Here is a 24964-nt window from a genome sequence, read left to right on the forward strand (position 1 = left end):
TTGAACTATAAATAGCAGTTTCCAGTTTACATTGACAAGAATGGTTGGTTGTCTTTATTTAAGTACTGATTTAAGATAGATTTCTGGTTTTTCAGTCCAAATTGATGACGCTGTCCTATGCTGGTTCTTGTAACTGTCGTGCTATAAGCTTATACTTCTGAAGGAATGATATTTTTCATTTTGCAGTCGGTTGATGTTGGATATATGAGGTCAAAACTGAGAAACTGTTGATTTCTGACAAACTCCTCTTTGCTGGTTACTTTGTGCATCTGTTTTATTGTTCCCAACAGGACATGTTGTAGCTGGATTTCTTGTTTTACCTGGATTGTGTTTTCACAGAATGACAGCAGAGCTGAGGTCAGAAGGGACCTCTGGAAGTCACCTGGGCCAGCCCTGCTACTCAAGCAGGGCCATCTAGAGCTGGCTGTCCAGGACTGTGTACAAGTGGCTTTTGAATATTTTCAAAGGGAGACTCCTCCACCTCTCTGAGCAACCTGGACCAGTGCTCAGGCACCTGCAGAGCAAAAAAAAAAAAAAAAAAAAAAAAAAAAAAAAGTGTTTGCTGATGTTAAGATGGAGCCTTTTGTGTTTGTTTCTGCCTGTTGGATTTTATCCTGTCACGGGGCACCACTGAAAAGAGCCTGGCTCTGTCTTCTTTGTACCCTCATTCAGACATTGATAAGATCCCCCTGAGCCTCCTCTTTTCCAGGCTGAGCACTCCCAGCTCTCTCAGCCTCTCCTCATAGGAGAGGTGCTCCAGCCCTTTGATGATCTCAGTGGCCCTTTGTTGGACTCTCTCCATTATGTTTTTGTCTCTCGCACTGGAGTACCCAGGACTGGACCCAGTACTCCAGGTGTGGCCTCACCAGTGCTGAGTAGATGGCAAAGGATCACCTCTCTTGACCTGATGGCAATACTTTGCCTAACACAGTCCAGGATACTGCTGGACACCTTTGCTACAAGGACATGTCGTTGACTCCTGGTCCTTTTCTGCAAAGCAATTTTACAACAGAGTTGCCCCCAGCATTTCCTGATGCCTGGGATTATTTCTTGCAAGGTACAGAACATTGCACTTCTTGTCCATGAGGCTCCTGTCAGCCCATTTCTCTGCCCTCTTGAGGTCCTTCTGGATGGCAGCACTACCTTTTGGTGTATGCACCACTCCCCCCAGTTTTGTGTCATCTGCAAACTTGCTGAGGGTATGCTGCCCCATGGTCTAGATCATGAATGAAGATGGTGAACAGGACTGGACCCAGTATTGACCCCTGGGGTGCACTGCTAGTTACTGGCCTCCAACTAAACTTTGTGACATAGACCACAACTCTCTCTGGGCACAGCCGTCCAGCCAACTTTCAGTCTACCTTTTTGTACTCTCATCCAGCCCATACTGCATCAACTTTTATATGAAGAGTTTATGGGATAGTGCTGAAAGCCTTACTGAAGTCAAGTGTTATCCACCTCTTTCCCTTCAACCACCTAGACAGTCATTTCATCATAGAAGGCTGTCAGGTTGGTCAAGCATGATTTCCTGTTGGTGAATACATGCTGAAGGTGGCTCCGCGTCATCTTCTTGTCCTTCGTATGCCTGGATGTATTCTGGGAGATGCTCCTTCATTTTTGCTAGGGATGTGGTCAAACAAAGCCACCTAAGTTACCTGGCCTGGATTCGACTGTAAAGTGAAATCATTGCAGATCTTGTACCTGGGTCCTGCCTTTTAGTTCAGCCCCCTTGTCCTGGTGTGCTGGTGTGGAATACACATTGTGGGACTTCCTTCCCTCTCCTAAGAATCATAGAATTCTTACTATGGGGGCCAAAACCACACATTGTTTTGTTACTTGTGAGATTGGCAACAGTGAAACGGGAGAATGCCAGCAAAAAGAGGGAAGCAACATTTTAGTGGAGTAGACAGAACTAATTGGTCTGATAATAAATTCTGTATTGTTCTCAGGCAAATACAATAGCCATTTATTACTCACCTTGCTTTTAAGTTCTCAGCTCCTTCTGTGTGGTAATTTATACTTTTGCCTGGCTCATCTCATCTTGGAAAAATAAAACTGACGATTCACTGTAAAGCACCAGCTACACGTTTAGTAATGATAGCTCTGTATAATTTATTTAGTATTCTTAACACAAAGAAATAAAAGTACTATAGAAAGGTGCCCAACTGTTAATTTTTGTGATTTTTGCAGACAAGTTCAGGTAGATTCAGATGCATCAGTGACCCAAACAGCCTACCCACATGTCTATGATGAAGATGCATTCATCCATCCTACAAGGTCCGTGTGAATGTGATGGAGTCCTCATTTCCACGAGGACAAGAAAATGAAGGGGCAAACAGATAGCAAGGGAGGACTGCTATCCTGCCACAGTATTATTTGCCAGAACTCACTCCCCAACTTCTTACAGGACAGATAAGTTACAAAGCATTGATTCTCTTAAGTACATGCCCCAGATGTTAGGTGCTGTCCCTAACAGGAAAGGTGGGGTGTGCTCTCTTGTTATATTGCCCTCTCTTCATTTGTTCCAGAAAGATATTTTAAAAATATCTGTTCAAAGAACAGGAAAACCATTTCCCCACCCGCTTCTGATTCTAAGTGATGTTTCTACATTACTAAGCCAATTCAAGATCTGCCATACTAAGTGCTATTAGTCTAATGCCTGATAATAATTCAGAGCAGCACAAGGTACTTTAATGCAAATATCATGTTGCAGGAAGTGGGGTGCTTTACAATAGCTGCTCTATTGCTGCTGAATGCAGACCATTATTTTCTTGATTAGCAAATGTGGTGTGTGGATTTTTCTTTGAAATGATGTTTTGGCTTTGTTTTTGATAGCAAATTACAATATTGCTGTGAAATATCAGTTTTTTTGCAAATAATTAATGCAGTTTTTGATGGTGAATTGTGGTTTTAGGGACGTTCACGTGTGCATGCAAATCATAAGAATTTGGTTTTGATATAGTTACAATGAGAAGGGAAGCAGAAAAGGTGTATCCCAGATCACCCACAAAGCAGCCACCATTTTACTGCATTGTTGACAGCATTGATCTTGCAATTTTATGCTGCTGTTTTCTTTTTGATAATGTATAAGTATTCAAGACAGTGCATAATATTTATATTAGTTGAAGTACCTATCAATAAGTGCTGTTGTCTATAAAAGACTGCTCTAGTTGGAATACCCTGGCATTAATTTATTTTTGATTTACCTTTATTTGACTTGCTGGTAAGATGAACAGTGATTGTTTGGAAGACAGATTAAGTATTTTACCTCATGAATGTGCAAGGGAGATGTTTATGGCAGCATCTTTGTTCCTGTATTGCAGTAAAGAGAATGAATTCATCACATTGCCAGCCTGTAACCTGACTAAATCAACACCCTTTGTAGTGCGTAGGACTTCCATATAAAGGAACCCTGAACTTTACCCACCAAACTGTAGGACCTGTATCTTCTGAAATATTGCTGATGTGATAAAATGTTGACATTTAGAAAATGTGCTCTAACTGAACTCTGGTTCTTAATGATTTCATTTTAAAAGTTATAAATATAAACCCATTGGGCTGAAGGCATATAGAATGTTGTTGGTAAAGTCAACCCCCATGAAAGCAAAAGGCTCTTTCAAATTTGCAGTGAAATTAATGGTAATTTTATTTCTCTTCAAGGTTTTAAGCTTTTTCCTAATAGGTGCTGTTTGAAATAAAAATTGCATTAGTGGCCCAAAACAACTCTGTCATTTTCATCAAAATAATTTCTGGATGTACATCTGTATATGTATACGAGTGTTTATATTTTTTAGAACCAGATTATTTTAGTTTCAACATGTGAGAAAATCCCAATTTATGGCAAGACTTTGTATTGTGACAGACTAAAAAATGTCTTCTTCTCTCCTTTATTCCCCCACTAAAATGCCCATTATTCTTCCGAACATGACAGGAACATTATCGCAACAGTGGGCCACCTTTCTTGCTATTTGGACATTTTTTATTCCCTCAAATGTTTCAGGATTTGCATTGTTTCCCTTTGACTTTTTTTGAGACTGCAGATGCTCTCTCTTTCCCTATGCCTATTGTGTTAAAAGTGTTTTTTATTCCCACTACCTCAATTTCATTACTTTCCAATATACTGCAGTATCTGGCTTTGGTAACACTCTTCCAAAATCAGCAATGACTTCTTCCTGGCTACTTGGCAAGGGTGAAAATTTTCAGTGCAACTTAATCTTCTAAATTAAATCTGCTTGATTTATTTATTTTTAAGGCCTTTTGTCTGCTGCTTCATCCTTTTTGATTTGTATGCTGCTTTGTCAGAGTGTGAACCATTAGCACCTGACTCCCCCTAAGATTTAAGAATTTTCTTATTCTTATGTTACCTCAGTGGTCTTCTAGTGTTTCCTGTGATACTTCTTTGTCATTGTATTTTATGATTTCTTCTTGTCTATTGAGAGTTTAGCATATTCAGAGTGATATATAAATAATCATGTTTGGGGCAGGGAACAGTAATAAAGGAAAAAAAAAAAGTAATGTGTCATAGAAGAAAAGATACTGACTACAGGAATCTGAATATGGGTATATGCAATGAGATGAGATAACGAGCAAAATGCAATTTACATGGTTAGAAATTAGTTCTAAGGACAATTAAAAGCTTTTAAATTTTGATCATATCTGCTTGCAAGTTTAACTGTCTTTAATAAACGCACTCTAAACGTATCACTGAGGTTAATTTATCATAACATTCTGTGAGCATTTAATAAGAATCACAGAATGGTTTGGGTTGGAAGGGACCTCAAAGACCATACAGTTCCACCCCCCTGCCATGGGCAGTGACACTTCCAACCAGCCCAGGTTGCCCAAAGACCCGTCCAGCCTGGCCTTGAGCACCTCCAGGGATGGGGCAGCCACAGCTTCTCTGGGCAGCCTGTGCCAGTGCCTCACTACCCTCTGAGTGAAGAATTTCTTCCTCGTATTTAATCTAAATCTATCCTCTTTTAGTTTAAGGTCATTACCCCTTGTCCTCTGATCATCTTCATGACCCTCCTCTGGACTCGCTCTAACAGGTCCATGTCCTTCTTGGGCTGGGGGCCCCAGAGCTGAACACAGCGCTCCAGGTGGGGTCTCACAAGAGCAGAGCAGAGGGGGACAATCACCTCCCTCACTCTTCTGGCCATGCTGTTTTGGTGCAGTCCGGGATACGGTTGACTTTTTGGGCTACAAGTGCACATTGCCGGCTCATGGCGAGCTTCTCATCAACCAACGCCTGCAGGTCCTCAGGGCTGCTCTCAATCCGTTCTCTGCCCTGACTTTATTGGGGCTTGGGATTGTCCTGACCCAGATGCGGCACCTTGCACTTGGCCTTGTTGAACTTCATGAGGCTCACACAGAAAGCCTACCTTTTGTGTAAATGCAGATAAGATGATCAAGGAAATTATTCTCAGTTTAGGACAACCAAGAACAGCTGTACCGAGTTATTGTAAAGCTCATAAATGCATGCTGAATTGGAGTTATATAGCAGCAGTAGCAGATATTCATGAAAGGAGTTTAGGACATAGGACATGTATAGTGATTCTTCCTCTTGCATAATTTTATAATATTCGGTAGCTGTTGGACTTTAAGGACTTCCTAAGCTGAAGGTTTGGGGTATTGTTTTACAGCATATGATGCATCTATTCTTGATGTTTGATAATCAGTTCCTTGGTTCCCTGAGTTCTTATGCTACACGAAATATCTAATAATACATTTTCTCCATGATTTTGTAGAGTCTGAAATGGATGAAAACCTAAATGGACTGCTTAGATTCTTTCTCTCTCTCTCCTCCCCCTTGGTATTGTCAGTATTTTTGCATATAATGCATTTTGTCTTCTTTCATGTGTCAGATTCCTTCTTGAAGTTGTTAGAAACATAATTTAAAGGGAATATGTAGATTAATCATCAAGTTATATAGATGCTATGTATTTACAGACATGTGTCTTCCAAAATTCCACTTTATTTTTATAGCACTGATAAGTAATCCTACATTTGTGCAATTATCAGTATATATTTTAACTCTTAGGCTGCTGAAATACTCTCAACAGATAACTAATAAGAACTTGGGATATAGGAATTTCTGGTATGTTTGTATGCATTAGCTAGCAATGTTTGGTGACATGATTTGTTTGCCCCTACATTTGTGTGTAGGATATTTAGGGATGCCCAGGGTGTCCCACTTGCCTTCTTCATGGATACTTCTCTAGGTACTATGGTCCTTTATTTTATCTACCAGTCCTGTACTGATGCCTTGGATTACCAAAGGGCATCTCAGCTGGCAGTAGATAATTCAGCATAAGTAACAACCCAAGGTCTTGATTTTGGGAGGGGAGAGCGAGAGAAAATTCAGGGGATTTCTGTGGTTGGTAATATTAAAGAAATGAGTAATGAAAATAAATGCTACATTTATCAAGATCAAGATTTCCAAGAGTCTTCAGCAGTAAATGCAGCAGTTGTTGCATAGTGGCATTTCACAGCACCTGGTTACAGGTTAGAATCAGTAATGAGCAGGGAGGAAGGACAGACGTGAAGTGCAGGATTTTGGGTGCACTTTGCCCTTACTTAATCCATGTTATAATGTCATGCTAGCTAATAGGAAATAATCTGGTTGGGTGTATTAGTGCAAATAAGATTTCTGAGTCTACTGAAACCTGGAAATTCCTGCAGAATGCTGATTGTTGTTGGAGCCAGGGTTATATTATGATTTAATGGCTTTTCTGGGCTTCATTTGATGACCTGGCCTAGAAAAACATTTTGAAGTAATAAAGCGTCTGTTTGGCTCCAAACTAATGAGAGAAGCATTGCTCTTTGCATTAACTGTTCTTTAGGAAGAGTCGTGGATAGCTACTAATAAACCTTATTAAAAAGCTTAAGCATGATTGAGGGAAATAGAAAACAGAGAAACTATTCACTTCCATGTGAAGTGCGTATATCAAAAAAAAAAAAAAAAAAGGCAAGCCCAAAGGGTTTTTGCCTCTCCTCCATGTGACTTGCAGCTTGCTGCACTTCAGTTACGTTGCCTCTGAGATATGTTAAAGTGCAGCTCAGTTTAATGAAGAAGCGGGTAGGACAAATCAAGGCTAGAGACTATTTACAGCAGAGACTGGGTAAGTAAATGCAGATGTAGATAAGTGCTTGCTAATATTGTGCAAATGTTTTAATATCTAGCCTGTAGCATTTAAAAATATTCAGAGCTGATGTTTTTTGGTGGTCCTTTCTTGGTCCTTTCTTTGTTTTATTTAAGCAATAAGCAGGTGTGGGTGGTACATGCAATGCAATGGATTTATATATGAGTGGTAGAGATTTTATTTTATTTTTTTCAGACTTCCTCCAAGAAAATAACACAAATAACTTCCCTTTAATTTCTTGTAGTTATTTTGTTTTAAATCCTTTGCTGTGAAAGTAACTGCTTCATCTATTTTAGTGCATTGCTCAAAATAATTTCAGTGGGAGTTAGATGATAGTTTCTGGTGCTTTACTGTTATTTTAATTATTTTTCTACTAGTGAGGGAAAGGGGGAAACAGCTTCTACTCTCTGAACCTCCTAGGTAAAGCATTTTCAGATTTCTAGAATCTAAATCCAGACCACTGAGAACTCCACAGCATCAACTTGCTTCAGGAATTCATTCAACTGCTCTAGTAGGACTGTAGGATTTGATTTCAGCTGTTGTAAGCTTTTGTTTTCCATGTCTTCCTATAAAGATTTGTATGTGTTCCTAGACCGAGACCTTATACAGAAAGTTCGGGTTTAATGTATATATGTGTAATACTCTGTAAATGTAATGTCAATATATAAGTTAGAGAAATATGGTGAAAGCTTGTGTTATTGTTTTTAAGACTTTGAGGGTTTTTGTTTGTTTGTTTGTTTTTTTTGTCTGTAGTAATTTGAATGGATCTTGCAGTTGCTATAATGCTGTTATGAACTAGGACTGCAATCTTAGCAAATTAGTAATTTCTAGGACATTTCTTTTACTTGTTTCAGTGCTTTTTGCTTGAGTATTTAAGCCTTAGTGCATCAACAAAGAGCCATGAAGGAGGCATAATCAATTTACATTGTAAAAAACTGTATTGAAGCCCAATTTGAATCTTGGGAACTGCAGAAGGAAAAGCAAACTTTTTCATTGTTGGTAGGGTATTAAAGAAAATGTTACTTTTAAGCATTGAATAAGTTGTGGTCTAGGATGTTACTTCCTTTTGCTTCATCTCACAGTTTACATTAAGTACTGTACTCTATCATGAGCTTTACTATTTGGAATCATCAGAGTGCAAATCTTTTCCAGATAATCACTCCATTCAGGAGGCTAATATTGTGTGCTGAGAACAGGAAAGAAATGGAGGACTGGATAAGCTCTTTGAAGTCCGTACAGTCCAGGGAACACTATGAGGTAAGTTGATAACCCTGTTGGTGCAACCTGTTCTAGCTCAAACAGATCAAGCTACAGGACACAGAACTAGAGCAGTCCACCCTTTTTAGTGTGAAAAGTGTATTTGATACCAGAATGAAGCTTCATGTTAAGAGCAGAATGAAGGCTTTTTATGTTACTTTTGTTTAGTAGCTTGGAGGGAAAGCAAGCTGAGTATCCTTTTGAAAATGCTTTTCGTGAACATTGCACTGTCCCCTGTAATGTGGAACCATAGGTAATTTCAGTCACCGTAGCTGTGTTCTGTACTTGCAAATTTGTCTTAACTTCTCCTTTACTAGACCGCACAGTTTAATGTGGAACATTTCTCAGGGATGCATAACTGGTACGCCTGCTCCCATGCCCGACCTACCTTCTGTAACGTGTGTAGAGAGAGCCTCTCTGGAGTCACTTCCCATGGCCTGTCTTGTGAAGGTAAAATAAACGCTTTCTTCCCCCTGTTTATAATGCCATGTATAAATTACTGACAGTTTTAGGCAAGTAATGATTCTGAAAATAATGGGTAAGGAAAAAAGCCTGAAGGGAGAAATCTGTTCATGTGAGTGGCTTTCTCTTGGAGAGAGTGAGTGCTAATGATATGGCTCACCCTCTTCGTGCTCTGGGTGCCTTTTTCTAACTCAGTTCAGTAAAAATGTTTCATTCTGAGGCAGCTACCAGTTTGGAATGTGCTTGCCTGAGTGGAGGGCTTGCAAGGATTTCTTTGATATGTACTTGAAAAATGCAGATGCATAACAAAATAGTCTTACGTGTTTGCAGAATCGGCATTCCTCAGAAAAAAAGAAGTCATACTGATAGTTTCTCTCCCAAGTATATAAAGATTATTAACACTTTGTTCCATGCTGCGGAGAGTTTTCTTGCTTTAAAGATTCTGTCATTCATTGAGGGAATGAGGATTTAAATGCCTTTGCATTTGGATGGTAAAACAGATGAAATCCATCAGAAACAAAAAGGAGACATAGGTAAAACTTCAGCATTTAGCTGAGAAATGATCTAGAGAAAATCTAGAGAAATGATCTTTTGCAAATAAATATTTGTGATAAATGTGACAAAGTTTATATATTTTCTAGTGTGAGTTCTGTAAAAAAAGCAGTGACAAGCCTGCTTGTGTTAGAATAAAGAAGAAAAATGTTATTGTGACCTTATGATGTATAAGAAATTTAGAGACAAGTGTCACTTTATTGCTTAAGTAGGAAATATTTAATTACAAAATAGCTAACTGTCCAGATAAGAGTTACTTACTGACACCATTCAAGATTTCAGTTCTGGATACGTTACCCGACTGCAAATGCATTTCTCTTATCAATGCTGTTATAATACTGAAAGTCTGTGTATGATAATGTGTATTCAAGAAGTCCTGCAAAAGAGGCCTTAACTGATCGTCCTGTATTACCCTTGCTTAAAAGTAACTAACAGTACTAACAGTTAAGGAACTAACAGTTCCTAACAGTTAAGGAACAGGGCAAACCCATTTCATAGAAATTAAGGTAGCCTATTTACATCCAACTTCCCTGGTGTATGTTTTCCACTGTGTATAAGTCACTTGGACACGGTATTTTCAATGCCTGATACTCACAGATGGAAGTGCCGTGTGCTTAACTAAAATGCACTTGTATTGCATCTTTGTGCAAATACAGTTATATTTGGTCAGGTAAAGGAGAGGAAAAGCTCTTTTCCTTCTAGGTATGTATGGTTGCAGTGCTTCTAAGTACGGTTTTTATTTCCAAGGAGTTGGTGTTAAATTTACGTGAAGGTACTTTCTTTAATTTCCAGATTTGGACTTTGTCAACTTCCTGCATAATTTATTACAAACTAATGCTACTTTTATCCACATTTCTTGTGCCAATTGATCTTTCACCATTTTATTTTTTTTTTACAAATGAGTATTAATGGTAGACTGGATTAGCTTCCTCTGTCTCGGTTTCATAAATATATATGATCTAGATTGGTTTAAATGTAGATATAATATTCATTTACCTGTAAAGAAGTTTACCTCCTCTTACTCTTTAGCTACTAGTTTATATGTATTTTTTTTCCCTCGTTATTTTTTTTAAAATAAAAGAAGCACTTCAATTATGCGTCTAATCTAAACCAGCTGCAGGTTGACTTTTGTACTGAAATACTCTTACTTTGTCCCCCATTCTGTAAAAAGACATGGTAATCATCCTTAATATCTTCATGCAAAAAGTGTACATTGGTTTAATACAAGTTCTTTCTTTGAAATTCTGATGTGACTGGGCTCGTATTTACTTGCTTCTGTCATCTGCACTTCTAATGCATTTTACCATTTATTTTTTGACTTATCCCGAGTTAGCAATGTATACTGTTTAAAGAGATGATGTAGTGTAGGTATGGAGTCTTCACATTCCCCAGACGTGTTCTGTTCTACTTTTTCTCACTGCAGCTTTAAAAAAAATGTTTAAATATTCATGCCTGACATCTGAAGCCTCCAGTGCTGCTTTACTCAGGGAATCCATTTATATCTATACTAAATTCAATTATTTGTGTGGTCGTTGATCCCAAGCTTCTCTATTATCTCATGTATTAAGAAGCATGAGAAGCTTCTTCTCAGGAGATATTGGAACTCTTCCTCCTTTCAGTGGTTTGGGTTACTGGCACACCAAGTTATCTTCAAAGTAGCTTAGAGCCTTTGTACTCTTTGTGGTCTGATTCTGGACTGCTAGCTGTAGGCAAAAATAAAAATAAATCCCTTTGCTGATATTCTGCAGCTCACGATATTTTAGAAGATTACTCCTGTAATATTTTATTCTCTTAGACCTGCTGGTCTCCAATAGTACTACAGAATTGGTTTTTTAGCCTGATAGGACAAGCCTCATTTATTTTGGGACTAAGCTGGTGCCTTTTTTGGGGGACCCCTCCTCTGCCAGTAACCTTTGTCAAAGATTGACCAAATTAAATGCAGGCACCCTGAGGATACTTCTGTTAGTTTTGTGAAAGCTAGTGTTGGAAAAGGGGGCATGTTAATGCCTTTGCTAGGGGAACAACTATAGTGTGAACTTGCATCTCTTTAGAAGTCAAAGAATTGATATGAAATGTCACAATGAAGGCATAAATATATATCAAACCATGCTGCATTCTTTTTACTGCTCAAAAAGGATTTGACTTTTAAAAAAGTTAATTGTATGCAATTGTACAGTGCTATTCCTCCCACTGGTTTCTTCTTCTGTGTCTTCTCAAAAGATAATATACTTTTAAGTGGGTTTTGTGTGTGGTATTGATAAATGAAGATTTTCCTCTAGCTAACTCTAAAGGAATGATCTCCCCTACATTAATCCACAATCTTTAGTAGGACAGCGAAATTGTATATTTTTATCTTGCTTTGGAAATTGTCACAAGCAAGCTGAATAAAGTAAGGCTTTTGTTCTTTATGCTCCTCAGATATTTCTCTTATTCAGAATTTAGCTTGCTACATGCTCAGGAATCAGTCTAAGAGGTTGTCAGGAAATATGGAGATGTATTGAATATTTAGACAGAGAATCCTAAAGATCTACAGATCGCTATCTACAGAAGCTCTTTCAAAGCTCTTTAGCCTCAATTTCTCTGTATTAATACTGCATTTCTATACAAGTCATTGACAGTGAATGCAGCCTTTTTGATTATTCTCAAAGATGTATTTCTCTATGTTGTGTTTTCGTTATCATGACTGAGTCTTGATGACTGAGTATTCCTAATAAGATGGAAATTGCAGTTTAAATGAGATGCTTTCTACTGTGATGAATTGCACAGACAAAACAATGTCGAAAGAACAGTTTAGGATCATAAAGTCAAGCAATAAGGAAATAGTAGGATTAAATTGTCTCAGCAAATGCACTTTGTGCACTTGATCTTTTTTCATTACAACTGCATTTTTTTGCACACAAAACTCTCATCCTCTTAACCGTTGCTCAGGGCATTGCACATATACTGGTTGGGAAGTCATTGTCTCCAGGATTTTTGCCACATTTTTTTCAAAGACTGTAGAATGAATAGTGAGTGCAGCCACCTGGAAGAGAAAAGATGTTAGTAGTTAAAGACTTAGACTATAATAGAAAACTATTCTGTGACTTTATATCACACTGTACCCCTTTGCAATCCTGGGAAAATCACTTAACTCATATTTTTGATCGAATCCATAGTTACTCGTTTGTTCTCTGGGCAACTAGATTGATAATCTGGGCCTGTATCATAGAAGTGTTGAGTGTTTTTAACTGCAGAAATCAATTAAAGCTGCATTTTGAAGAGACGATACAAAATATATAGTATTGAAAAAACAGGTCTTTGTTACCTTTTTGATACCGCAAATTAGTGGACAACATTGTCCTTTATCTCTGTATGCTTCACTTACCCCTTTGTTAAAATGGGTATTAAATCAAACCCATATTTGCCCAGTACAGAGAAAACAAAGATGCATTTTTTCAAAAATTTTCATGCTGAATACAATAATTAAAAAAGAAAAAAAAAAAAAAAAGACCAGGAAGAAATGAATATTTGTGTCTAAAAAGCAGTATTTTGCTAGCTTTTGGTAAATGAGGCAAATACCTGTTGAATATTACTACGAATCAGAGTACGGCACAGGTGCATACTTATCAAGAACCATCTTATCAAGAACCACTTATCAAGAACCATGAGGCAATGAGGGTCCTCTTCTCAAAAAGAGTATTATCAAGTAACTGAAGATTTCACACATGCATATGGAAACTAAATTAAAGTTGCATGACTAACTTGATTTTATAGTCCTTATCTTTGTAATGCAAGTATTTTTAGCAAGTATTTTTAGTATTTTTAGAAGTATAAATTAACTTAGTTACTGGAATGAAAATACTAAAAGCTACCAAGAAACTACTGAATTTTATCCTATAAAACATAGGCATAGACTGCAAATTGGAGTGGTTAGGTTGTTTTCATTCAAGTCACTCCATTTTCACTGTGGTTTGTCGATCCTGTGTGTGATAGTATTCTTGGAAACAAAACAGCAGGTTTCTTGGAATACCCCAAGACAAATCCTTCTGTCTGGACAATGTAAACTCAGGGGTCGTCAGATCAATTTCAAAACTTTGGATTTGGCCTTTGAAGCTGCTAAAGAACAGCCTGGGTGTCTTGTTCTTTGAAGAATACAGAAGACAGTACTCAAAAAATAGGTGTTAGAGTGGTAAGGTTGGCGGGACACTCAATGTCTTATCCTTAGTGTAGTCGTATTGATGGGTGGATAGAATGAAAGGCCTTTGAGGCAGAAGTATTTTATAGCAAAGATCTATGTTTTGAATGCAAGAGCTTATTTGATGACATTCAACAATGTTGACTTTTCTTCATTATGGATAATAATAGCTGCAGATTCAATCACTCTCTGACAGCAGATGTTGGTGTAACTGTGACAACTGTTTGCTAATTAAGTCATTCTGTTGCATTCTGTTGGTTGGCTTTCGGAGAGATCAACTTTATATTCCAGCTAGAAACATTTACACAGGAAATTAAAATTTAAAATAATGTTCTACAAATAGTCTAGATTTGGATTGGCTGTTGGTTGTTGTTTTTTTTTTTTTTTTTCCTCATAATTTAAATTTTATTGGCAAAGCAGTGGCTTAGCAACATCACATATTTCCAAAAGATTTCAGATATAAGACAAATTTGTGAATGGAATCCAATATCATCTGAGACAAAAGACAATAGGGTCTAGTGGTAACTAAGGTTGAGGTTTGACTTAAAATTTCCCTTATACTCTTTTCTGTTCCACGGTGTGTTTTGATGGAAAATTTAATTTATGTCTTAAGAGTGTTGTTTCTAGTAATGTTTGTTCAATGCTCAAAATAATTTGAACTGTTGTTAGATGATACTGGGACTGCAGGGGGTGACTTACAGAAAGTCTGCTTTGAGATTTGTTAAATTATATTGTGCCCACAAAGCGAACTTTAGCTGTCTCTTGACAGAATATTGTCCATAAAGTGACTTGCTGCAGGTCTTCACATCCTTTTGGTGGCTGAGAGGGCAGAAGGTAAATACAGGGCACTGAGGCCTATTTGAAGGGTAGCTCAAGAAGATTTTAAAATTCTGTTATTTTTGCATGCCTTAGTCATTTGGATTTTCCTACCGCCCTTCATCCCTGATGTGTTCTATTTTGATCTGCACAGCAAAGACAAATGCATATCATTTGTGAGTTCAAGGCTGAATTTGATGGCATCTCTTCTCCAAAACATTCAAGTGGCAAAACTGCTAAAGGCCCAACACATTTGAAAATGTAGCTTCTGTTTCTGCGCTTCTCTGACAGCTGAGTTTAGACATGTGGAACCAGCTTGCATTGGCAAACTCACGACAATATGATGCTGAGCTATTTTGAAAATGTGAGCCTATCCTGTTAGTTGAGGAAAATGAGATATTTGCACACTTTAAGTCAGTGAACACTGCTTTTTAAAATGACCAGGGGAGTTGCTGTAAAGCAGCAATACTCCTTCTTCTGTTTCCTTTTCTTTCTTTGAACTAAACGCATACTGTCACACATCTCCCAGAATACAGATAATGGCTGTCAAATGTTGCTTCCATAGTTTCTGTTCACTTTTTAAATTGATCTGGCAATGGATCAGTGGAATTAAAATGAGAAATTTATGATTCACAAGACCTTTTGTACCATGGCTTAATGTTTTTAATGGTAGACAAGTGATGGGCCAAACCTTTTGATAGTTTCCTGTCAAATATTTGTTAGAAAAAAAAGACTACCACTTCTGGTCTGCTGGCTAGTTCTCATAAACCTTTAATGATCTTTGCCAAAATAATTTATATAATGCATTCCAAATAGAATGATCTCATGCACTTCCAATAAGAGAAGTACCCACAGTTGTGTGCGTCAGTCTGCTTGGTGTAGAGTGATATAATTAAATAGTGATACTAATTAAATTGAACAAAATACAAATAGTTATTAGATTGTCTGCCAGTATTAGACGTCTGAGCTGATTATTACCATTAGTGCATTTTTCATAAATAATCCTGTAAGAAGTCAGGCTCTTCCTCACTTACTGTAACCTCTTGGAAAGTACTGTAACCACTAGTTGCCTGAATAAATAGATCATCACCTAATCCTTCACTTTCTCAGCGTCTGGGAAAACCAGCATAGTACAGTGTGTAAAAGGAATCAGGATACTTTAACCAAAGAAGCAGAGCTCCTGAAGCAAAACTCATCTCTAAGACACTCTCCTGCTACATCCTGTAAATTTAAACCAGATATCTGAGTTGTGTCACTCCAGGAATAGAAAATGCAAAAGCAGAAAGGCATATTAGAGGTATATTATACACTGCATTGCACCTGAAATATGGGGACTGATGTGAATCTGAGGACACAGTTAAGATGGGCTACAGCTAAGCAAACAAAACAGGGTATTTCTCAGCTGCTGAATTTTCTAGCCATTTTTCTAGCAGATGCTCTTAGCCTGGCTAATTACTCAGCTGTAAGGTTGCAGCCCTGAAGGTCTGCAAATGTTGAACTCTTTCAAAGGGTGTATGAAAAACTGCAAAGGCTGCATACAGGATCTGTTACCCCTAAATCCAGTTTAGTGATTATAAACTGGAGTGATTATAAAGTGAATTTTCTTTTAGTTAGTTTGTGTGCAACACTAAGTAACATGTGCTTGGCTGTTTTATGGAATATATTTATTTTTCTAAGATATGTATCACTGAAATACTACAAATAACATAGTTCACGTTTGTGTGTGTATTACAGTGTGTAAGTTTAAAGCACATAAAAGATGTGCTGTCAGAGCAACAAATAACTGCAAATGGACTACATTAGCCTCCATTGGAAAAGATATCATTGAAGATGAAGATGGTGTAAGTACTACTGTTATTTACAGTACTTTCCAACAGCTGTTTCTTCTTAATGGAAAAAAAATGGCTAAGCATAGAAATGTTGTCATGAGACCCAGTGAAGTTAATGGTATGTATTCCTGAATGCTTTTCAAAAATTAACACGGTATTTAAAACAAAAAAGGTATATTTCTGTCTTAAAAGTTTAGTATCTGTGGACTCTCAATTGTCCCTGTGGTACAAGATTTTAAAGACCCCATGCAGAGAAACTCTGAAGCTGGAGAACTGCTTCGAGAATTTCTAATTGCTCTTATGCAAAGGTGGTATTTTATGCCATTACTGGTCTCTTTTGACAATTTGTTTTGTGTCCTCCTTATCGATAGCTATTCTCTATAAATTATAATGGTGAGTGCACTGAGAAAAGCTTTGTACTTTGTTTAGGGACTGCTTACAGAGATGAGACATATCAGTTGTGGATGACTGAGGTGGTACATAAAGCCACAGATATACTCTGCTGTCCTGCCCATTCTGAGTTTTAGTTATTTTGATTGGTTTGTGCTAAGTGCTCAGCATTAAGTGAATGGGTACTTATTTATTTTAGGGAGTCTCTAGATTTAACTGTTTGTTTTGTGGTTAGTTACTACTACAGTGTCATGAATAGTTGAGTGAGATGTCTATCCCTTCTTCAGATGTCACATTTTCTGCCTAGCATGTGAACAGCATCATAGGCTACCTTGACAGCAGTTGCCTTGCAAGAATTGGTGTCACTCGTGCTGGTTTGCTGCACCTGCTTTTTTGATGAAAGGGAAGAGCTATGGGAAGTAGCTAAAATCCACCTGTAACTGAGACACAAAAGCCTGCAATTTCTATTTCTGAGTATTTAACTTTTGTGACTACTTCTTCACAGATAGCTATGCCTCACCAGTGGTTAGAGGGTAATTTGCCTGTCAGTGCCAAATGTGCAGTCTGCGACAAGACCTGTGGCAGTGTTTTACGCCTGCAAGATTGGAAGTGCCTTTGGTGTAAAGCTATGGTAGGTGCAATGAACCCACATCCAAGTGCCTAAAATTCTGCCAGCTTTATACCTTGCCATTTTTTTTCTTTTTCATTTCATAACCTTGCTTTTGGATTAAGAAGGAGTGGGCAGCTTGTGCAAACTCAGGTCCCTCTAACGTTCATCGTTCCTCATGACTGTCGTACTTGCTTTGTTTAATTTTTAATACACCCACAGATGCAGCTTTTCTTTAAAAGGTGTTGACATCCAAAGTGGTTTCTCTGCCTTCTCCTAACTGATAACTGAAGGTTCTGCTGCCTGTTCTATATGCTTGATAATCATATGTTAACTTTCATGTCTCTTTTGTAAGGGATAATTTGCATTCATCTTTAAAAATATTACTGCAGGACTCGTGAAGTTCTCTTCTTCAGTATGGTCTGTAGGTTGCTCATTGAAATTCTGTAATGTACAGTTGCTCTTTACCCAAAATATATTTTATTCTTTATTTTTTTTTTTAGCTCATCTAAAAAGAATGCTAGAGTATGTGTTAGCATATATATGCTAGAGTATAGAAGTGGAAAGCCAGCAGACTTTTTATTGTTGAGGCTTTCGGCATATAATTGTCTAAATCTGTGTATAGGCAGTGGAAAGTTATTGACATCTCCAGAGATTAATTTCAAATCCAGGTGATTTGAAATGTAGGTGAAGTGCAGCACACTCTGCATGTGTCTGGTTTTGTAGTAACTATGGAAGAGGCCAATACAACACACAATTTATGGGACACCAGCTATACCTCTAGCTGGTTTGTCTAGCTTGATATCTATGCTAGCTTTCCTGCAATAGATCTTCCAGAATATCCATGTGCACTGGGCAAATGTAGAGCTGTAGCTTGCATATGTACAGGGTGCTTTCTCCCCTCAGCACAGATGCTGGCTGCTGGGAATTTGGTCCTGACTTGCTAGGGGATGGAGGTAAGTGATTCTCTTGAAAGGACAGTTCACACCTGCTATAGGGGTAGCCAAAGATGAAGTTCTCCAAACTTAAATCCTGTGGAAGAAGTAACCAGCCTCTGTGGTTGAATGCTCATATGTTTTTGTGCAGTTCCACTCTTCAATCTACACCTAAATGTTTTATGTGTTATTATTACACAGATATTGTATCAATTATAGTTTCATCCAGAAATTCCACTGTAGCGTAGGGAAATCATTTTTTCTTTCTTTTTTAGGTTCACACTGCCTGTAAAGATCTGTATCCTCGTAAATGTCCACTCGGCCAATGTAAGGTATCGATCATACCTCCAACAGCACTAAACAGTATAGACTCTGATGGTACGTAGTATTGTAGTGTGTTCAGTGGTAGCTCTGGACTTGCAGTGTCTAGACATATCTGTATAACTAAAGAAGCCTAAAATCGAATGCAGTCTTCAAATTTAGAGAATAGTAGAATTTTCATATAGCTTTTTAGAGGGTAATTTAACCAACAAGATTTTAAAAATGCTTTTGAAAGTTACCCCACTAGATATTTTTTTCCCCATTTTTATTTATGACTCTTGGAAACTTTTCAACTGAATGATCAGAGTCTTTAGACAAAGTGGTCTGATGCCTACCTGACATGCATCACTTGCAGAACGAGCTCTCAAATTCTGGATAACTTTGCTTTATGCTAAATGCTGGCTAAAGTAAGCTAGCTGAATGGCTCAGATCCAAAAGCTGTCTTACCAGGCTAAAGAGCAGAATTGGTTATATGGTCTCTCTGATTTATTTATTTTTATTCTATTTTTTTTTTTTTTTTTTTTAAGTATAAGCAGTGTAAGAATCCTGCAACACACTGATAAAGAAACCCAGCAAATCTTTACAACTCAGACATACTCTTTTGTGGCTCACAGTAGAGATACATGAGCAGTGGGAGACTGTATTTGAAGGCAGGGAGTGGAATTAATATGGACTATCACAAAATCTAACAGCTTTCTTTTTATAGTTCCTGTTGATGACAAATGTAGACCAACAACTTTAAAACAGTTTAATGACTTTTATTGTATGAAGCTGATAAAAGTCATTGTTTATATTGTATATATGTAGTCTTTTCTATTTACTCGCTCTTTGGGGTCTCAGACCAGAGCATCATGCTGCTATCTATCATTCATGCTAAGAAGGTTTCATATGTGAAATTATTTTTCCTTACACTTGAACAAATTAAACAAACCTTATTTTAAATAATGCATTATTGTAATATGAAATTATAGTAGCATCCTTTAAAAACGATTTTTATATGTAGCTTTACTATTTGTTCTAGGCAATAAAAATGGCATAGTTATTTTATTATTGCCTGAGGTAAATGTCAACACCTATACCTATGATGTCAGGTTTTAATGAGAAAGCACTACTTCCATGAAGTGGTAATGTTACTGACAGCAGTGTCCACTAGTGCTATTTACTGAGGGCCTTACAGAGAGCCTGCTATAATCAGTTAAGACCTTCATTGATGTTAATGAGCTTTGGATCACAACTGAAGGTCTGTTGTTCAATAATTCTATTATATTCAATAGTATAACTTCAGCCTGGAAAAAAAATCTCATGTAAAGAGCAACTGAGTATGATAACTTATTCTTAGAAAGTTCAGACTTGGATAATCAAGTTCAACCCAGTAAGGTTAAAGAAAAATCAGATTAAAAAAAAAATAAACATTTCCAACTGAAATTTGTATGTAATTATGTGATAATCTGTGAAGAAGAGATTTGAGCAGTCTTCTAAAAAGCTAACCTTGTTCACTGTAGAAAAACAATAAAGCTATTGTCTTCAGGATTTTACTAAATCTAGGCACTGAAAATACTTGAGAGAAAAAATGAACTGGTAAATTTTGAGGAATTATGTTTTCCTTAAAGGGCTACTTTTCAGTTTAGTGTTTACGTAATGCATGATAAGATGTACTCCTTTTGTCTTTCATTCCTTTCTTCCTCTTTCCCATGATTTCTTTTTGTGTTGTTCATATTAGAAAGCCTTATTTATTTCATTCTTTCTAACTATGTTCACAGGTTTCTGGAAAGCCACATGCCCGCCATCCTGTGCCAGTCCTCTTTTAGTTTTTGTTAACTCAAAGAGTGGAGACAATCAGGGAGTAAAGTTTCTTCGTCGATTCAAACAGTCGTTAAATCCAGCTCAGGTGTTCGATTTAATGAATGGAGGACCTCACTTAGGGTAATGACCTTGGAAATCTTGAGCAATCCTTTCTGCAAGGAAATATAGTGCAAAGTATAGTATTGTATTGTCCCCTCATTGCTATAATTCTGTCACCAATATCTTCCTATTTAAAATTTGTAATAGCTAACAGAGTCTTAGTACGAATTCTGGTGGTGGAAGGGATTGCAGGATAACATTTTTGTTTTAGGAAAACTCATTTGCAATGGGTGATCATGAATATATTTAAACTTGTTTCATTGTAGAACAATGTTCAAAATATGATTTAGGCAACACATGAGAGTGATCATGAAGATGAGCATCTCACAGTATTTGGAGTAAGACCTGGAGGTCTTTAAAAGACGTTTAGATGTAGAGCTTAGTGAGACGGTTTAGTGGAGGACTTGTTAGTGTTAGATCAGAGGTTGGATTAGATGATCTTGGAGGTCTCTTCCAACCTAGATGATTCTGTGATTCTGTGAAGACCACAATTAAAACCATTAGGCATTCTACGAAATCTAAAAGTAGATTGTTGGAGAGAGAAAGGTGAAATTTGCATATTGGTGTCCACAACCCAATCATCTTTGAACATTCATGAAGATTAAATTCATGTACATTTTTCTGTTGCCTAACTTAATTCCACTCATAAGTAGCCTTATGGTTAAGTGGCCTATTAATATCAGTAGCATCGACTGGAAACACAATTTTTGGTAATCTTATGGATGCAGAATTATGATTGCATTATAAAAATTAAGACATAGTAAAAGAAAAAAATTAAGTTAAAGCAGTGGGCAAATAATACAAATATAGGGGAATACAGCTGTGGGTTTTTATAGTTAGTACTGTGTTACAGAAATGTATTAACTCTAAGTTGTAATATTCTTTTCATTATAATCCATTATGATTTAAATTTGAGATTGATCTAAGTCCCTTTCAGCTAACATTTTGTACATGTAATTATAATGACATAAAAGTAAGGAAGTCTTGTCGTAACGAGAGAATTTTTGAGAGAGAATCTGAAAAATATGCCTGTTTGAAAGCTCTCTTGTTTCATATACTTTTATCTGAAATTGGTATGATTCAAGACGTTCGCTTTGGATTTGCACAGTTATTATAGGTCAGATTGGTTGCTTTGAAATATTTTCCTCAATCAGTTTCCAAAGAGAGGTCCTTAGCAGTTATTTATCAGATAGAATGATGTCTTCTTTTTTCTAGTTGACCTAATAAACATAGTTGAGAGAGTGTATTTGTAGGGGGCTTTCTCCCTTTTCTCAGGGGTAGTAGAAATTCTGGAATCTATATTTTTTCCTCAAATATCTGCATCTTTTGTTCTGAGTAGGTATCTACCTATTGTGTACAAGTGACGTTATTTTCTTTAGAAAAATCTGAATATTTCAAAAATTTGTGATCTTAATATGTTGCTTTTTAGAAACAGTTCTGAGGTTATGCATATTCTGGAAAATAACATGCATTAAAAATATATTTATTTTTGTTATTTTAAAAGTTAACACTCTCAAATTCTTTATTATTATTTACTTATTCAGTTTAAGTTTAAACCCCTGTTGTTTTTCCCTCTTGGCTGTTTCTTCATATCTCATTCCCCTTTCCTCTGTGTCTCACCTTTCTGCTTGTTCTGCCTTTCTTGTCCTCCTTTTCTGTACTGGTGACGAGTGTTGTTTATTGTAGAATAGAATGAGGAGCTGTAGGAAGTGAGAGCAGGATACTGCTTTAAGGATCTAATATGAAACATGGTATTATTTGTTTTACATTGTTGTCATCACCTTGTGTGTAATAATTGCCTCAGACTGTCCTTGCATTTTGTTAGTCACAAGTTGGCAAAAGCTTACCTGTATTGTGGAGAACATCCTGTTGTCGTGTCGTAACCTTTTCTTGTGAAAAATTCCTGGTGGTGACTTGTGCTTCTGACCTAAGTAGGAAGCACAGAGCAGTTGTCATTTCAAAGCTTAGAAAATCTTTGAATAATAATAATAAAATCCTGAAAACAATATCAAGGGAATTTTTTAAAAGTGAAACTCTGCATGTTATTTATCAGAAAAGTCAGTAAAAGTGGAATATACAGTGATAGATGGGATGCAGATATGTTTATTACAGTAGTTGGTTGTATCCACATACCTCAGAACAATACAAGCCTCACCATAAAGGTGCCATGTATCCTATTTTCATTTAATGGTTGTTCGTTAGTATAATTGGTCTGTCGGTAACAAACATAGCTGATTCTAACAGGCCACATTTTCTCTCCAGTTTGCGGTTATTTCAGAAGTTCGACAACTTCCGGATTCTTGTATGTGGTGGAGATGGAAGCGTGGGTTGGGTGTTGTCAGAAATTGATAAACTCAGCTTGCACAAACAGGCAAGTGTGTATACTTATTTCCTTCACTATACTCACTATACTTTTGTATGCTTAATCTTCCTTAACCTGACTCATTCTCGTGTTTATACGGACCAAACTCAGCAGTTCTGTTAAATGAAAAATTTCTGGGAAGTAAACAGGGTAAGTTTTACCTTGATTACTCATTTTGATTTACAAGCTTTAGAAGTCAGCTATGTGATTGACATTAGTTGCTTGAAATAACAAACATTTGTAAGAGTTTGCACTTTTTGTTTCTAGTTTTCAATAGTAGATTTGCTCCTGTGTTGTGTTTCAGTGTCAGTTAGGAGTGTTACCCCTTGGTACTGGAAATGACCTTGCTCGTGTCCTTGGTTGGGGAGGATCCTGTGATGATGATACGCAACTTCCACAGATTTTGGAGAAATTGGAAAGAGCCAGCACAAAAATGTTAGACAGGTAAACTGAAATGTGTATATATTTGACTTACCATGAGATTCAAATTACGTTTTTTTGGTTTTCAGATGGTCTAAATTCATCTTAATGGGCAGAAACTTAATCACAGAAGCACAGAATGGGTAAGGTCAGAAAGGACCTCTGGAGGTCTTCTGGTCTTCCTGGTCCATCTGGTCATCTGCTCAAGTAGGGACATCCAGGTTGCCAGGACCATGTTGAAAAACCCATGTCTGTATGAGGGCAGAGATGAGGGACATTGAAATAGCAATTGGGGCAGATCTTCACTGTCCATTTCAAACCAAAGAGTTTGAAACTAAGAGTTTAGGAGGGAGGGTGGCTGATGAGTCTCAACTGTTTTGCTCAAAGAAGGAGACTTTTTTTTTTTTTTTAATTGCTGATGAACCTGCATAACTCTCCGTTAGTAGAAGGTATAAGCATTAAGAAATCACATAACCATTCAAAACCATTATGGGTAGTTTTACATGCTTCTTGCATAATATTAAACATTATTAAAGGTAGCATCTTTATTTTGGAAATACTTGAACTTTGTTTCCTTGGGTGTGAGGACAATTCACATGATGTCTCTTCATTCTAGTATGCCTGAGGCACTAGCAGCTGTAGACAAGAAGCTGGGCTAAGTGGATCTTTGGCTTGATCCAGTACTGCTATTTCTATTTGTGATCTTCCCGCTCCTGGTTTTGTATGGTAATTGCAGACTGTTTCCACCTGTAAAGCAAAGGAACAATCCTGATTTTAAAAAGGGTCTGAGAAGCTGGTGGTTGTATCATTCTAACAGAGATGTAATGCTCTGCTTTTGGAATGAGTGCACATACGTGTGTGCTGGTATCTTGCTCAGTTAGTTTCCTGCATGGGTATTTGTGTTCTTATTTTAGTTACAAAAAACTTCACAGAATTTCCTAGGTTGGAAGAGACCTCAAGGTCATCGAGTCCAACCTCCAACCTAACGCTAACAGCCCTCCACTAAACCATATCCCTAAGCTCTACATCTAAACGTCTTTTGAAGACTTCCAGGGATGGTGACTCCACCACTTCCCTGGGCAGCCTGTTCCAGTGCCTCACAACCCTTTCAGTGAAGAAGTTCTTCCTAACATCTAACCTAAAACTCCCCTGGCTCAACTTAAACCCATTCCCCCTCGTCCTGTCACCAGGCACGTGGGAGAACAGGCCAACCCCCACCTCGCTACAGCAACTTGAGTCTTATCAAATGATTTCTTATTTATTTATTTTTAATTACATAGAGAAACAAGTAATTTTTTATTTTAAGCAGTTCTGCAGGCTATTAGACCATTTTACAGCAAAATAAATAAAGTGCTTGTAACTTATCTTTAGAAATAATTATTGGCCAAGGCATTCTGGAGTACACATAGATTAAGCTTGTCTTCTTCTGTACTGAAAAGTGCTTAGTGTCATACTTTTTTGCTCTAACTGCAGTAGACTAGCTTCGACGGCCATCTGCAGTGATTTCTTTTTTTTTTTTTTTTCAGCCTGCTTAGAAGGATGTTGATATAAGTACTTTCATACTACCCATGCTGTAGAGTACTGTCCTTTACCAGGGGAAAAAGTACATATGTCAATGAAAATACTTCACCATTTGCTTTGTTCTCATGCCTTCACCCCGTAGTTGAGATGAAAAGCTGATGATAAGTTAGGGCTTTTTCTGCAGGAACTATATATATTTTCTTTCAACTTCCATGGTTATTTTGCATGAATTCTTTCATACTGCAAATGTTTACCTGGATTCTCCATTAGCTTC

The 24964-nt window shown here is 37.2% G+C and overlaps 1 protein-coding gene across 8 annotated transcripts in view; it reads left to right on the plus strand.

Moving 5' to 3' along the window:
* Positions 1 to 24964, plus strand: part of DGKH (diacylglycerol kinase eta) — a 156982-nt gene that overhangs the window by 92652 nt on the left and 39366 nt on the right. For 2 of the 8 annotated variants that reach the window (XM_032189962.1, XM_032190004.1), the window contains exons 1-9: positions 7008 to 7121; positions 8295 to 8399; positions 8717 to 8849; positions 16138 to 16244; positions 17128 to 17253; positions 18440 to 18542; positions 20246 to 20408; positions 22650 to 22758; positions 23054 to 23193. In XM_032189962.1, coding sequence (XP_032045853.1) covers positions 8346 to 8399; positions 8717 to 8849; positions 16138 to 16244; positions 17128 to 17253; positions 18440 to 18542; positions 20246 to 20408; positions 22650 to 22758; positions 23054 to 23193 — 935 coding nt within the window. In that variant the 5' untranslated portion in view covers positions 7008 to 7121; positions 8295 to 8345. The other 6 variants (XM_032189987.1, XM_032190012.1, XM_032189972.1 and 3 more) reach the window with 5 other exon arrangements.

Source organism: Aythya fuligula, chromosome 1 (assembly GCF_009819795.1).
Source record: "Aythya fuligula isolate bAytFul2 chromosome 1, bAytFul2.pri, whole genome shotgun sequence".
NCBI classification, from domain to species: domain Eukaryota; kingdom Metazoa; phylum Chordata; class Aves; order Anseriformes; family Anatidae; genus Aythya; species Aythya fuligula.